The 16,251-nt window shown below is 52.9% G+C and overlaps 1 protein-coding gene across 1 annotated transcript; it reads left to right on the top strand.

The window, feature by feature from the left end:
* Window positions 1-289: 289 nt before the first annotated feature.
* Lat2 (linker for activation of T cells family member 2) lies at window positions 290-14,783 on the top strand. Its single transcript, XM_059249307.1, has 12 exons — window positions 290-403; window positions 5,481-5,603; window positions 6,280-6,319; window positions 8,027-8,070; window positions 8,225-8,285; window positions 8,465-8,496; window positions 8,858-8,888; window positions 10,005-10,060; window positions 11,425-11,484; window positions 11,739-11,810; window positions 12,250-12,354; window positions 14,043-14,783. Exons 2-11 carry the CDS (start codon window positions 5,507-5,509, stop codon window positions 12,330-12,332), a joined length of 576 nt encoding a protein of 191 aa, XP_059105290.1. The 5' UTR covers window positions 290-403; window positions 5,481-5,506; the 3' UTR covers window positions 12,333-12,354; window positions 14,043-14,783.
* The last annotated feature ends 1,468 nt before the right edge of the window (window positions 14,784-16,251 follow it).

Here is a 16,251-nt window from a genome sequence, read left to right as displayed (position 1 = left end):
TTCTTTTTCTTTCTTTTCTTTTTGTCTGGTTGATTTTTCAAGACAGAGTTTCTCTAACAGTCCCGGCTGTCCCGGAACTCACTCTGTAGACGAGACTGGTCTCGAACTCCCAGAGATCCGCCTGCTTCTGCCTCCCGAGTGCAAACATTTAAAGGCGTGCGCCACCACGGCCCGCTCTCCTCTCTCTTTCTCTGTATCGTTTTTTTTCTGTCTTGGCCCCACCCCCTTTGTCACTAGCCAGGCGAGCAGTCCGGCCGAGGCGGATGTACGAGGGATGATTCAGTAGTGACAGGAAGCCAACCGCCTTGCCTGCTGCCCGCCAGAGTCTGTGGTGTTGGTATTGGCTTGGGCAGGTGTGCCGGCACAGGATGAGGTGGCCATGGTGAGGAACCCCCACTCTCAGGTAAGCATTTCCCACGGGCGCCCAGCTGAGTAGGTATCCCCTTGGTAGCTATGGACTGAGCGTTGGCTGGGATACCTCCTACCCTGGCCTGGCATTGTGGCCTCTTGGGGACAGCCTGTTTCAGGGGCTCCAGGCACCTACCTGGATCATTGTCTTCCCAAACCCCCAGCCAGGAAGCCCCTAGGGTGGTTCTGTCACTACCAGTGACTGGGGAGGGCTAGCCAAAAGCCAGAGATAAACTCGGTTTCTCCCGTCTGTGAAGGGTTAGCGAAATGCCACAGGCCTGTGGGTGAATCTGGGATGCCCTGGGGAGCTGTGCCCGAGCCCTGTCCCAGCCAGGAGGAAGTTGCTGTCCCCAAAAGTCCACCTAGGCCTGATCCAGCTTTGTACCTTCTGACAGATAACCCCTGTAGAGCTGGCGGTTCTGGATCTGTAAATAGGTAGCCCAGGTTGGCCAGGTTCCATCTACCCAGCCTCTACCACCACTACTATTGGCCTGGAAAGGGGCCTGCCAGACCTCTGCATATAGCCATACCCACAAACATGCACAACCCACCTGGCTCTCTGGCCTCCAATAGGTTTTTCAGGGTCCTCCTGCTACCCTCATTTGAACCCCAAATTACTTGGTCTGACCGGGTGGGGATTGCGGTACACTCCTGTAATCACAGCACAGGGAATGCTAAGGTGGGAGCATAGTGAGTTCAAGGCCAGCCTGGACTGCACAGGAAGCCCCTGTCTCAAAGGAACCAACCACAGCAATACTATTCAGCTAAGACCACAGGCCCCCGAGCAGCGCGTGAATACAGCCATCCCAGGTCTGTGTGATTGGTTACACTCCTCATCTAAGCAGACCCTCGTGGCCTCTGTTCCCTGAAGGGTGAGCGATCGCGGAGTGATCGCTAAGGGCCGTTGAGGCTGGAGGCTCAGTGGCTACCATCAGAGACCAGCCCTGTGCAAACCTTGTTCATATGAAAACTGCCCACTTCCCTTTGCGCTATTTCGGCCCACAGAGCCACAGGCCTGTGGCAGTCCCCCACACACCCACAGCCAGCCCTGCCTGGCCCCTTGGGGCCTTCTGCGACTGCTGGGTTGCCCCTCCTACAGACCCAGCCTCTGTTCCCTCCACCCTCAGCCCACAGGCTGTCGTTCCTGGTAGAGAGCATGAGAGCACATGGGATGGAGGGAATTCATTGAGCCTACTCTGGATTTCCATCACTGTGCCTCATTTACTGTGTTTCCTTGTGGCACAGTATGCCCCTCTCTGAACCTCCCCTTTGCTCCCTGGGAAGAAAACAGTTGGGCTCAGAGGAATTCCCAACTGAGAAGCAAGTTCCAGACCCTGTCCAGGAAGTGTCCCATGCACTCACACCTGCTCTCTTTGTTTCGTTTTTCAATATTTTAATACATTTTTAAATATTGGATGGATGGATGTGTGTGTGTGTGTGTGTGTGTGTGTGTGTGTGTGTGTGTGTGCTACAGTGTAGGTCAGAGACCCATTTACAGGAGTGAGTTCTCATAATCATGTGGGTCCTGGGGATTGAACTCAGATCATCAGACTTGGAGGCAAGCACCTTTTTGCCCACAAGCTATCTCACCAGCCCCCATTCAATCTTTTTATTGTCATGTATCAATTATGCATAATAGGCTTATGACATTTCTGTACATGTATATGATGCATCTTGACCATATTCACCTCCAATTACCTCTCTTGTCCGCCCCCATTCCAATTGATCCTTGCCTTCTTCCCAACTAATCCCTTTCTGATGTCATGTTCTTTTTCCAGAGGGGGTGGGGTCTGGTAGTGGCCCAATGATTTCATTAGGTTTGCTCTCAGGATGGGAGGGGTTATCTACAGGAGCATGGGCACCTTACCGTGGAGCAAGATCTCTCCTCCAGCAATCTTTTTTGTTAAATTTAAAACATTTATGTAGCCGGGCAGTGGTGGCGCACACCTTTAATCCCAGCACTCGGGGCAGAGGCAGGCGGATCTCTGTGAGTTCCAGGCCAGCCTGGTCTACACAGTGAGTTTCAGACCAGCCAGGGCTACACACAGTGACTCCGTGTCTCAAAAACAAGATGTATGTGTGTGAGTGTTTTGCTTGCATGTACATGTGTGCACCACATTCATGCCTGGTGCCCACAAAAACGGAGAGGGTTGGATCCCCCTGGAACTGGAGTTATAGATGGTTGAGAGCTGCCACGTGGATGCTGAGAATCGAACCCAGGTCCTCTGGGAGAGCAGTCTATTAATGCTCTCAACCTCTGAGCTATCTCTTTAACTCCACCGCCCCAATCCGTTTTGTTTTCGTTTTCCCCAGTGCTGTGAACACAACGCAAATCCTTTCCCATGCTAGTTAAACCTGGGCATATCCCTCACTGGGTGGTTCTAGGTGGGTACTCTACCGTTGAGCCGTGCCCTCAACCTCACACTGGTAGATTCTAGGCAGTTGATCTACCACTAAGCCATTCCTCTAGGCCATCACTGGGACAGTCTAAGCAAATGTCCTACCGTGCCCCCAAGTCCTCTTTATGTTTTGAGACATGGGTTTGAGACAGGGTCTCACTGGACTTGAACTTGCAATATAGCCCAAGTTGGAATTTACAATACCCCTGCCTCAGCCTCCTGAGCAGCTAGGATTGCTAGCCTGCTCCACTAGGCCTGGCATATCTACTTCATCATTAGGTCCTCACAACTCTCTTCATAAGGTTTCGCCCCTCAGACCCCACTGGGGTCAGTGGAGGGGGGAGTCCAGGCCTGTGTCTCTAGACGTCACCAGGCAGGATAATACAGCCCCTCAGTTTTTGCTGCATGCCATTCTCAGTCCCTTCCCATGTCACGTGGCTAAGAACTGTGACTATAACAGACGTCATGGTAGAAACAACCCACATGGCTGACCCTGCTCTCTAGTCATCATCTCCATGACAGGCCTCATGTGACTAACTCAGGGGACACGTTATTTTCCCCGTGTTGGTCGGTACGGATGACCCGACCAATGCTATCCCAGGGCTGAGGGCTTCTGGAGCCCTGCTCATCCCTGGATAACAAGTCTAGAAGCAAGTGGGCTATCTGGTAGTCAAGACCTCTTGGATGGACGATGGTCCCCATGCCAAAGGCATGGGGTGCCCTTGAAGAGGAAACAGAAATCAGCAGGCCGGCTCCTGGGACCTTGAATGCCAAGCCAAAAATGTGGGCTTGCTCTTGGGGTCACAAGTGGACTGAGATGGGCAAGGGCTGAGTTATATGTAGCCTGCTTGTGTGCTATGTCCAAGTCTCTTCTTTTTTTCCTTGAGACAGAGTATCTTATAACCCAACCTATGTAGCCAAGGGTGACCTTGAACTTCTGATCTTCTGCCTATACCTCCCAAGTGCTGGGTTACAGACATATAGGAGTAAGACACCATGATCTAGTTCTCCTCTCTTCTCCCCACCCGCCCTCTATTCTCGCATATTTCTCCCTCTACCTCCTCTGTCTCCCCTACCCCGTGTGTGTGTGTGTGTGTGTGTGTGTGTGTGTGTGTATGTACACGTACCGCTCTCCTTTTAAAAAAAAAAATAGAGAGATAGGGTTGTGCTTTGTACCCAGAACTAGCCTTGATCTCCCTGTCCTCCTGGCTCTTTCTTTCTTTTTTAAAGACTTATTTATTTACTGTATGTATATGGTGCTCTATCTGCATGCACGCCTTTATGCGAGAAGAGGTATCAGATCCCACTAGAGATGGTTTGTGAGCTCCCATGTGGGTGCTGGGAATTGAACCCGGGACCTCTGGAAGAGCAGCCAGTGCTCTTAACCGCTGAGACATTTCTCTAGCCCTCCTGGCTCTATTTCTTGAAGTGCTAGAGTTACGGGAATGCGCCATATGCTCAGTTTATGAGTCTCTATGGTACAGAAAGGCCACACCCCAGCCCTTCACTGGGGGATCCTCAGAAGGGGCTCTACAGCTGGAGGTGGGCCCGAGTGCAGACAGAGTGGCCACGTAGTCATTGTCACTCTGCATGTGCCTTACAGAAGACTGGCTCCTCACCTGTGTCCCTTGCTCGTGCGGGGGAGCTGAGACTCCACGGAGTTGTTGGTTTCATAGCCCATTAGAGAGGGCTGTTCTCCACACATTCACCAGACTGTGCGGGGCTTCACCAAGGCTGGGACAACCACGACTTCACGTGGCCCTGGGCTACCTGGGGGTTGGCAGCCTCCTCACCCCGGCCAGCCCTCTCCACAGCCCCACCTCTTTCCTCCTTTGTCTCCCAGAGGACCAGCCTCACTCTGCAGGTCCTCAAGCCCTATCTCTCAGGGGGACCCATCCCTGAACTATACTGTCTCAGGGTTACCTCCTCTGAGAGGCATCCTCCAGCTACCACTTATAGACAGGACCTGGGTTTGTTTGTTTGTTTGTTTGTTTGAAGATAGGGTTTATCTGTGCAGATGTCCTGGAACTCTCTCTGTAGACCAGGCTGGCCTCGAACTCAGAGATCAGCCTGCCTCTGCCTCCCAGGTGCTGGGATTAAAGGCTTACAAGCACTCTTATCTGCTAAGCCATCTCTCCAGCCCCTCCACCTTATTTTTGTTTTGTTTCTGACACAGGGTCTTAGTCTTTGACCCAGGCTAGCCTCAGACCCACTATGTTGTCTCAGGCTGGCCTGAAACTAGTGGCAATCCTCCTGCCTCAGCCTCCAGAGTTGCTGGGATTACAGGTGTGAGCCCCTCTCCTAGGTCTGGCCTGAGCCTTATGTTTGAGCCCTCCCTTTCCACCTAGCTGTGGGGAGCTCCCCAGTCTCAGCTTCTCCACCTGTGAATTGGGGAGCCTGTCTCTCAGGGCCAGGCGGCTTGGGAATGAGAGCCTAGGGTTGGCCACAATTTCTTAGTGCTGCCCAGTCATCTCAGAACCTTCCAGCACATGTGGTCTGGTCGTCAGTGTGCTGGTTAGGGTCACATGGGAGACACGGTTGGTTCAATCCAGGGGTAGGGAAGGCTGTTCCATGGATGTTGCTGGAGCCAAGAACCAGAGAGATCAGAAACCGAGCGCGTGGGGTAGGTAGGGCAGCAGCTGGGAGCCACTGGCTCACAGATCTCCAATGCAGCTTTGCAGCCCCCTCCCCAAGCCAACATGAGTGCCGACCTGGAGCTGGTGTGGCCATTGTCAATACCGCTGTTGCTGATGTTGGGGGCCACAGCCTGGCTGTGTGTCCGTTGTTCCCGCCCAGGTACGTGTCCCCCCGGGCAGGGAGTGATGGGAGGACCGTGGAGACTATGTCCCAGGGGTCTCTGGGGCTGGACCTGGCTGTGATGGGAGGGGCAGGAGGCTGAGCACCCAGAAGCCAGCTGGTGGCCCCTATCCGGCCTCTCCATACACTGGCTGTGGGTGAAGGCTGGTTCTGCTGGACCATGGCGGTCACTCAGGCCAGGAAACTGCTCTGGAGAAGAGAAGGGAGGCTGGCTACCTGTGGCACCCTCTATTCCAAGCTATCCTCACCCCACAAAAAGAGATTAAGTACCTGTCCTTCTGTCCCTCTTCCTTTCCTCCCCCAACCCGCTCCAGCTTTCTCCCTCCCTCCCTCCCTTTCCCCTCCCTCTCCCTCCTTTCTTCCCTCCTTTCTTTCAATTCCTTCCTCTTAATTCTTTCTCTTTTCACACTTTAGCTCAGGCTAGCCTCAAATGTTCCTGCTCTCCTGCCTCAGCTTTCTGAGTGTTGGGATGGCAGGCATGTGTCCCCACACCCAGCTGATCCGAACCATCTCAATAACAGGCAGCCACAAGGGACTTGCCAAGGGCCTGGTGGAGTTGCAAAGCGGGAGGGGGGTCGGGGGTCCCAGACTTCTGCTTTCCCCCACCACACACCCGAGTTCAGGGACACTTGCTATGCCATTTCTGTTCTTGCAGGGGTGAAGAGAAATGAGAAAATCTTCGAGCAGAGGAACCAGTGAGTTGCCCCAGCTTGGCGTGTTTGGGCATCCTCTCAGGAACCCGGTCCCTGCCCTCTCTCATGCCTGCTCCATGGCAGACTCTAGTGGGTGCCTAGCATTCAGTGGACGGAAAGAGAGTCCGGGGGCTATCCGAGGGAATGTGCCATCACATGGCAGTGGTAGTGGGGGACAGAAGCCTGAGCCCCAGGCAGAATAGGAGCAGAATCTCAAAACCACTTAAGAGAGGCTGTCATCCCAGATATTCCAGAGCCTGCCTGGGCCACAGAGGGAGTTCAAGACAGCCTGGCAATGCAGTGAGACCTTGTCTCCAAATTTATAAGTAGGGGGTTGCAAGATGGCTCAGCAAGTCAAAGTGGCTGGCACAAAAGCCTGGGGACCTGAGTTAAATCCCTGGAACCCATGGTGGAAGAAATTGAGAATTCCCAAAAATTGTCCTCTGGCATCCATCTGCTTACTGCACCACAACACACACACACACACACACACACACACACACAATAATAATAATAATAATAATAATAATAATAATAATAATAATTACAAATAAACTTTTAAAACTGAAAAGCAGGGCTGGAGAGATGGTCCAGTGGTTAAGAGCACTGGCTGTTCTTCCAGAGGATCTGGATTTGATCCCCAACGCCCACATAATGGCTCACAGTCTCTAACTCAGGTTCCAGGAGATCCAGTGCCCTCTTCTGACCTCCTTAGGCACCAGGCTTATATGTGGTAGACAGACTTACACATGGGCAAAATACCCCATACACATTTAAAAAAAATAATTTTAAAGTAGGAGGAGGAGATTGTGACTCAGCTGTAGAGCATGTGCCTAGAATCTCCCAGTGAGGGGTTGGGGTATGGCTCAGTGGTAGAGCACCTGCCTAGAATCCCCCAGTGAGGGGCTGGGGTGTGGCTCAGTGGTAGAGCACCTGCCTAGAATCCCCAGTGAGGGGCTGGGGTGTGGCTCAGTGGTAGAGCACCTGCCTAGAATCCCCCAGTGAGGGGCTGGGGTGTGACTCAGTGGTATAGGTCCTGAGTTCAATGCCCGACATAGAAAGAAAGGCAAGGGGCAGGCATGATGGTATATTCCTTTAATCCCAGCACTCAGGAGGCAGAGGCAGGTGGATCTCTGTGTCCTAAGCTTTAACCTGGTAAGTTCCAGGCCAGTCAGACCTACAGAGTAAGACTGTATTGAAAAAAAGAAAGAAAGAGAGGGGGAGGGAACCAGCTGATCACACTCTACCCCTCTCTGCTACCCGCACACACACTTCCTACACTCAGAGTACAGCCTTCACGTGCGCACCCCAATAGGCTGTGTCACACACACACACACACACACACACACACACACACACACACACACTTCCTCATTTCCTTTTGCAACTGAAAAACCACAGAGATTTAAAAACAAAGCCTTCCATCTCTGACCACTGCGGGCCATGGTAAAGCTTACCTGTTTGTTTTTTTTTATTTTTTGTTTTTGAAACAGGGTCTTCCTGTTCTGTAGCACGGGCTAGCACAGAACTTAACTTTGTATAGCCCAGGCTGGCCTCAAACTCACATCCAGGCATGTGCAGTCACATTCCCAGGCTCGGCTCCTCTCTCTTCTCTTTGTTCTTTGTCCCTGTCTGTCCCTCTGTCCTTCTCTATGCTCCTTGCCTGGGGAATGCCAAGGCCTGGCTCAGCACACCCTTGTGTATTCACAGGCAAGAAAACGAACAGAACTTTACTGTGGCTCAGACCTACTCCCGTGAGTCCCCGATGCTTCCTGGGTTTGGTTCTGGGCTGAGACTCCCCCTATCAAGGTCCCTTCTGTGTCCCTTGCCCTGAGGCCAGCCTGGTGTAGTGGAAGGCCCAGCTGGGTGAGTGCCTACCAATACCCTGTCCCCGCTTCCCTCCGAAAGTGGCCAGGCCGGTGTGGCCAGGACCCCTGATGGACACAGCCTCAGACAAGTCATCTGAAAGGTAGGTAGGCATTCTGTCGTGCATGGTCCTCCCCAGGCCCAGACCTGGAGAACCCCACTCGCTACAGCCAAGCCCAGACCTCACTCTGTCCCCATGCTGCAGAACCTCAGTCCTGGCCCGTGAGGGGACTGTCCCCTCCCCAGAGCACCACCTCAGCCCCCCTTACCCCATCCTTACAGAAAGAATAAACTGCTGTTCTCTGATCTCGAAGGTGAGTGACACCAGGCAGGGAGGAGCCTGAGGTGGGGATGGCGCAGTGAGTGGGACAAGTACCAGCTTGGGGAGGCCTTTAGGGAGGGCTGAGCCTGGGGTTGATGAAATTGGCATGAATAAGGCACAGGCTTGTGGCTGACTGTGTCCGAAGGCGTAACCATCCAAAGCCGCTGGCTTGGGCTGCAGAGCCTGGGTTGGGCTGGGGTAGCGCCTGGAGGGAAGACAGCTTAGCTTTTCTTCCAGGTCCTGAGTCCCTTAGGTACCAGAACTTCTACAGAGGTGGGTAGCTCTGTGGGGAGGGAACGGGTCCCAGCCCGAGAGCTTGGCCTGTCTTAACTCTCCTATCTGGCCTCTTCCAGGAAGCAGACATGAGCCTGACGCTGCCTATGTGTAAGTGGCCCTCGCCCTCGCCTGCCCCCCCTGCCCACCGCCGTGTTCCTGGGTCGCTCATCTCAGGCTTCTTTATCTATGAGTCATTCAGTGGAGACACAACTCGGGGTAGCCTTTTCCATCTGGTGACCGTGGCCTTGTGGGCCTGGCACGTGGCTCTGTTCTAAGGAGGAGCATCTGGTGGGGGTTGGGCACGCATCCTGCCGTCTGGTGAAAGGCAACATGGTGGCCCAGGTCTGTCATTTCAGCACTCAAGAGGAGGGAGGCTGAGGAAGGGGGATCAAAGCCGGTGTGGGCCATATCTAGTTGTGGTTCCCTCCCTCCAAAAAAAGGGCTGGGGTGCCGTTGGCGGATTGCCTGCCCTGGGTTCCATTGCCAGCACCGCATAAACCTGGTGTGGTGGCTCATGCCCATCAGCCCGGCACTGGGGAAGGAGGTCATCCTGGTCCAGTGAGTTTGAGATTGGGGGGGTGGGGGGAGGGGTGGGGGGGTGGGGGAGAGAAGGACAGCCAACTAGCTCAGCCAGTGAAGGTGTTTACTTCACAAGCCTGACAACCCAAGTTCCACCCACCTCCCCAGGTCCACACCACATGGTGAAAGGAGAGAACCGAGTCTAAATAAGTAAATATAAATGTAAAAAGAGAGAAGGAAGGACAGTGATAGATGATCGATAGGAAGGAGAGTGATGGATAGGTAGATGATGGATAGTTAGATGGATGGATGGATGGATGGATAGATGATAGATAGATAGATGATAGATAGATAGATAGATAGATAGATAGATAGATAGATAGATAGATAGATACCAAGGGCGGGGCATGGTGGTACAGGCAGGTCTGTCCTCTCCACCATTCCAGTACTTGGGAGGTTGAGGCAGAAGGATCTGATTCAAGGCCACCCCGCAAAAAGAAATGACCCCTACCAGGGTCTCTTCATGCCACAGATGGGGACTGTGGCCCAGATGAGGACTTGTTGAAGGTCTCCCAGCCAGGCTGACAGCCCTTTTGCCCTAGAGTAGTCAGGGGCTCTGGGAAACGTGAATGGAGGAGAAACCCCCTCCTGATGGCCCCTCCTGACAGACCTGCTCAGCAACCTGCACTCTGTTCTCTTGTCCAGAGATCCCATCCCTACGGACTACTACAACTGGGGACGTTTCCAGAAGTCCCCAGAAGGTAAGGTTGGAGGCTGGGGTGGGGAGGATGTGGAAGAGGGGGCAGCCCCTAGGTCAGGCTGGGTCTGCAGAGGCATCGAGAGGTAGAGAGACACGCTGCAGGCCACGGTGGGTGGGGCGGAAGGAAGCTGGTCAGCTGCGCACGGAGGATGGGGACAGAGCGGAGTGAGCAAGGGACAGGACAGGAAGCAGGGGCGGGGCTGTGGGTAGGAGCATCTGAGACCAGCTCACTTGTCATCTGGGGCTGGGCACACACAGATAGGCACCAGATGACAGATAAGCCCTGGGCGAGCTTGGAGGGCGCTGGAGCCTTTGGTCCTGACCACTTCTGCTTTACAGAGAGGGAGAGCAGGGGGAGGGGCAGAGGCTATGGAGAAGGACGGGGCCGTTAGCCTGGGTCCTCACCTGGCTCTGGAGTGGGTCATGGCAGCCTGTCAAGGAGTGCTCAGCCGGGCGGTGGTGGCACAAGCCCTTAATCCTTAATCCCAGCACTCGGGAGGCAGAGCCAGGCAGATCTCTGTGAGTTCGAGGCCAGCCTGGGCTACCAAGTGAGTCCCAGGAAAGGCGCAAAGCTACACAGAGAAACCCTGTCTCGGAAAACAAAAACAAAAAAAAACCAAAATATTTGTTTATTGTGTGGGTGTGGGGATACACATGTGACAGTCTTAGGACGACTTGTGGGAGCAAGTGCTCTCTTTTAACCATGTGGGTCCTGGGGATGGAACTTGGCAAGCGCCTTTTACTTATCCTTATTTTGTTTTTTAATTAATTAATTATTTATTTATAAATAACTTATTTATGTGCATTGGTGTTTTTGTCTGTGTGAGAGTCCCCTGGAAGTGGAGTTACAGACAGCTATGAGCTGCCATATGGGTGCTGGGAATTGAACCTGGGTCCTTTGGAAGAGCAGTAAGTGCTCTTAACCACTAAGCCATCTCTCCAGCCCAATCTTTATCCTTGTTTTGTAAGAAAGGCCCCCTGCCAGGCGTGATAGCACACACCTTTAATCCCAGCACTCAGATCTTCGTGAGTTCGAGGCCAGCGTGGTCTACACAGCCAGTCTACAAGTTCCAGGACAAACAGGGTTACACAGGGAGACACTGTCTCAAATGAAACAAACAAAACAAGACCCACAACAACTAACAAGATCGTTCCCCACACTTGCATCACACAGCATACACACAAAACAACACAAAGGCAACAAAAATGCCGGTCTGAGAGAATGCAGAAGCCCCTGAAGCCCGGGAAGAGCTCGGGGGGGGGGGGGGGGGGCCTGCAGGGGTAGCGGAAGGGGAAAGGGGCACGAGGCTTGCAGGCAGGGTTGGTCCACCAGCAGGTGCCCTGCCAGCTCCCTTCTGTTGACAGACGATGATTCCAACTCCTACGAGAACGTGCTCATCTGCAAGCCCAGCACGCCCGACTCAGGTAAGGCTGTCTCTCCCGAGAAAGGCAGAGCAGGGGCCAGCACCCTGAGCTAGCCCACCCTCGCGAATAAGAAGTGAGTTCCCAAGACTCAGCCCTGGCCTGCATTCTCCGTGTCTCTGGTGCCTTTGGGTCAAATTCACTTAAGGGAAGAGCCATCCAGGGGATTATCCTCCCTCATGGGGTCACCCTCAGTGGAAGAAGGCTGGCCCTTGGCTCCCTGGATCTACTCAGAGTGTCCCTATATCCTCTCTTAGGTGGCGAGGAATCTGAGGATTACCAGAACTCAATATCTATCCGAGAATGGCGAGAATCCAGGAGGACTGTGGGTATGTCCTCCATGGGCAGAGGCTGCCAGGAGTAGTGGTGTGGGGTGGTAATGGGGTGGGGTGAGGGGGTGGTAGTGGTGGTGGTAGTGGTGGTATAACTCAAGCAGGCAGTGGGCTGATCCAGGAGGATCAGCCTGGGTGGATTCCCCTCCAGCCAATCTGGCTGACTTCACAGTGGAGCCTCCGTGGTACCCAAGGCTGCAGAAGCCTTGCCCTCTACCAGAACTCCCCTTGGTAGCAGCTTGTCCTCCAGAGCTGGTCACCCAGTCTTGGAGCAGGAGGATTTCTGAAAAAACAGCAGTGACAGGCAGATACCACGAGTCCTGTGCAGCATGACACCTCCCCTGTGTCCTTTGTGGGGTCTTGAGCAGCCCGGCTGGGGAACAGCATTGGTGTGTGCCTGTGAACTGTCCCAACAACCACCTGTCCTGCCCCATAGGTGCACAAGTATCCCCATTAGAAAGCCCAGATGAGGAGCCAGATTACGTGAACGGGGATGTGGCCGCTGCTGAGCAAGCCTAGGAGAGAATCAATCGGAAGGAAGGTACAGCACTCTCGCTGCTCAGAAAGTGAGGGGCCCAAGTCAAGAAAGGGCCCTGCTTGGGGGGGGGGAGCCTCATGGAGTGATGGAGACCCCCATGGGTGCTCATTTGCTATTAGAACCAGAAGGGAGATGCTTGTTGAAGTCCACCTGTGGGACTAGGGGACCCAGAAGAGAGGTTCACCCACGTGACAGGTGGAAGTACACATGTGGTCAGGGGCACTGGGGGTGTCTAGCAGAGATGTCTATGGTAGAGCACTTGCTGTACAATCCACCAGTGGGGGATGGAGGCATGGCTCAGCAGTAGAGCAATTGTCTGGCATGTGTGAAGTCCTGGGTTCCATCTTAGCACCGAAAAAGAACAAAAAATGAAAGATGTAAAATGAAGCCATGCCGGGCGGTGGTGGCACACGTCTTTAATCCCAGCACTCGGGAGGCAGAGGCAGGTGGATCTCTGTGAGTTCGAGGCCAGCCTGGTCTATAGAGTGAGATCCAGGACAGGCACCAAAACTACACAGAGAAACCCTGTCTCGAAAAATCAAAAAAAAAAAAAAAAAAAAAAAATGAAGTCAGGCATGATGACACATGACTCCCTCCTGAGTGAATCTCATCACTGAAGAAGTGGAGACAAGAGGATCAGGAGTTCAGTACCAGCCTGGGCTACATAATGACCTTGAAGCCAGAGATCTGGTCTTAAATGATAGAAAGGGAACTTGAGAGATGGCTCAGTGTAAGCACAGGGTGTGAGTTCAGATCCCCAGCACACCCCTGTCACCTGGTGCCGGGGAGGTGGATCTCAGGGCTCACTGACCAGCCAGCTTAGCAGAAAGAGTGAGCGCTAGGGGACAATGGTACAGGAAGACACACACACACACACACACACACACACACACACACACACACAGAGGAATGGAAAGAAGGAAGGAAAGATGGGGAAAGAAAACAAAGAAATCAGATAAGCAATAAAACATAAGAAAATTCAATATACCAGACATGGTGGCACACACCTTTAATCCCAGTACTCAGGAGTCAGAGGCAGGTGGATTTCTGAGTTCTGGTCTAGAAATAAAATAAAAATAAAAATAAAAATCCCAAACCAAAAATGTAGTATGTTCCCTAGTGATAAGTCCTGGTGATAGACAGAAGAGGGCTGTGCATTGGGATGGGGTGACAGGGACTAAGGCGCTCTCTGCCTCCTCCCTGGGAAGGACATCCCGGAAGAGCAGATGGGAGGTGGGAGATGTCTGCCTCTGGCAGAGGGCATGGGAGAGGTTGGAGGTCAGCTGGCCAGAGCCAAGCACTGGAGCTCTTGGCCGACACGGAGGGACAGTGAATCCGGGTCTTGCTCCCTTCTTCCTCCGGCCTTCCCCTGTGGAATGCTGGGATTGCAGGTGCGTGCCACCACACCTGGCAAGCTTTCCTTTATGTTTTGTTTTGTTGAGACAGGCTCTCACTATGTAGCCTTGGCTGGCCTGGGACTTGCTACGTAGACCAGGCTGGTCCTGAACTCAGAGATCCTCCTGCCTCTACCTCCCGAGTGCTGGGATTAAAGGCATCCACCACTATGCCTGTCTGTATGTGGATTCTGGAAATTGGATTCAGGTCCTCACGCTTGTGTACCGAGTATTTTCCTGACTGAGACATCTCTCCAGCCCCTAACCTTTGCCTCCTAACTCTCTTCTCTGTTGAAGGGCCTGACGGGGTTATGAGCTGAAGCGTTCACTGCCTGCTGAAGCCTATTTTCCGGGGATGCTCAAGCTTTAGACCTGGCTGTGGCTGCTCCTGGGAGGGGTTCCAGAACATCCTGGGAGACATCGGGACTCGCCAAGGCTGCAACCCCCGAGCAATGCCCTGGACTTCTTTGGGAGCAAAGCAGGTACCTGGAAACATTGGCTGTGCTGACCAGAAGCCCAGGACCTGAGGCTAGCTGTGTCTCCAGTACCACATCTAAAATATGTCACAACACTGGCATTTGTCTTTTTTTTTTTTTTTTTTTCTTAATTTTGCAATAGGGTCTCATTAAATTGCTCAGGCTGGTCTCAAACTTGCAATCCTCCAGCCTCAGCCCTAGTGCTGGGATCACAGGGTGTATCACTACGCCTGACCTTGTATCTCTTTTCATTGTTTGGACTTCAAATTGCTTATGAGTGTTGATTTCTGGGAACGTTCCGTGACTGTTTCTGTAGTTAACGTCAATTGCTGGAGCCGTATTTAATATTGCCAATGTCAGGGGGACTTCCTGTCTCCCAGAGAGCATTGCATGTCCTAACTTTAACAGATGTAGGGATGTAGGGTAACCTGGAGTCTCCTTGTTCTCTTTGTGGGCTCTCATTTGCTCAATCTTCCATCCCTGCAGGGACCTTGTGGGTCAGTGAGAGGGAAACAAAACTGGCCCCTCACCAATCAATCAATAAACCCTGAGTTTAAGAGCAGGCACCGCCATGTTTACTTTTGCTTAAACACCTTTTGTGTGTCCATAAGGCAGAGTGTCTCCCTCTGTTGCTCTCCTCTTCTTCTTAAGATAGTCATCGTGTAGCCCTGGCTGGCCTGGAACTTGCTGTATAAATCAGGCTGGACTTAAAGACATCTGTCTGCTTCTGCCTCCTGGGTACTGGCACTAAAGGCACCACCGTACCTGGCCTCCAGTTTAAAAATATTGTGTGTGGGCCGGGCAGTGGTGGGGCACGTCTTTAATCCCAGCACTCGGAGGCAGAGGCAGGTGGGTCTGTGATTCAAAGCCAGCCTGGTCTACAGAGCAAGTTCCAGGATAGGCTCCAAAGCGACACAGAGAAACCCCGTCGCAAAAAAACAAAAATATTGTGTGTGTTTGAGTACATTCCAGTTCTGAAGGCATCAGAACACTTGAAACTCAATTACAGACCTTTGCCAGCTGCCCCACGTGAATGTGGGGAACCCAGCTAGGGTCCTCTGATACCTAGTTCATGCTCACCTGCTGAACCAGCTAATCTCTCCCTTGTTTTGGGAACAAGTGTCCATCACTGAACTTGTAGCTTGCTGATTGGGTAGACTCGCTGGCCATGGAGGCCCAGGTATCCTGTCTCCAACCTGCCAGCACTAGGATCCTAAGCACCCGCCACTGCACATGGCTTTTACGTGGGTTCTGTGGATTCCAGCCCAGGTCCTCGTGCTAACATAGCAAGCACTTTATCCAGCAGGCCACCTCCCCTTTTACTAGTGTGTGTGGGCATGGTCGGAGGACAACTGTACAGCCGACTCTCCTTCCACACCCTCAGGAGGGCCCCAGGGACAAAACTCAGGTGACAGGCTGGTGTGACAAGTGCCTTTACCAGGGAGCCATCTTGTCAGCCATGTGAGTCTCACTCTGGAACCCAGGCTGGCTGGCATTGAACTCATGGCAATCCTTTGCCTCGGCATCCTAGGTGTGGGGATTATAGGCCTATGCCACCATGCCTGGCTCTGGTAAAGACCTTAGCTGGAAATGAAGATCAAGGTTCCCCGTTTTTTCCCTCCTTTTTTAAGACCAGGCTGGTCTCAAACTCAGAGATTCCCCCCATCCCTCCAAATGCTGGGATTAAAGGTGTGTGCCACCACCACCTAGCTTAAGATCAAAGTTCTTACTTAGTAGAAAGGAACCCTGAGGTCCAGAGAGGAATGGGCTGTGTACTTGATGCCCAGCCCCTTCCCCCGGACATCACAAATTCGTTCTGAGAAGAAATGAATACGAGTTAGAAATGACACGTTAGCATATTAGAAGGAACACCCAGAACCCAATTGTCAGACACTGACACAAGAGGGTCTCATTTCCCAGGCTCACTGTAACAGGGCCTAGCTCTGAACTTAGCCTGAGCGCTTGGCATTAGGTCTGTGGGACTGGAGAGATGGCTAGGCAGTTCTGGCTGTTCTTGCAGAGGTCCTAGG

Source organism: Peromyscus eremicus, chromosome 23 (assembly GCF_949786415.1).
Source record: "Peromyscus eremicus chromosome 23, PerEre_H2_v1, whole genome shotgun sequence".
NCBI classification, from domain to species: domain Eukaryota; kingdom Metazoa; phylum Chordata; class Mammalia; order Rodentia; family Cricetidae; genus Peromyscus; species Peromyscus eremicus.
The sequence above is the reverse complement of the archived record's forward strand: the minus strand, read 5'-3'. Positions and strand labels throughout refer to the sequence as shown.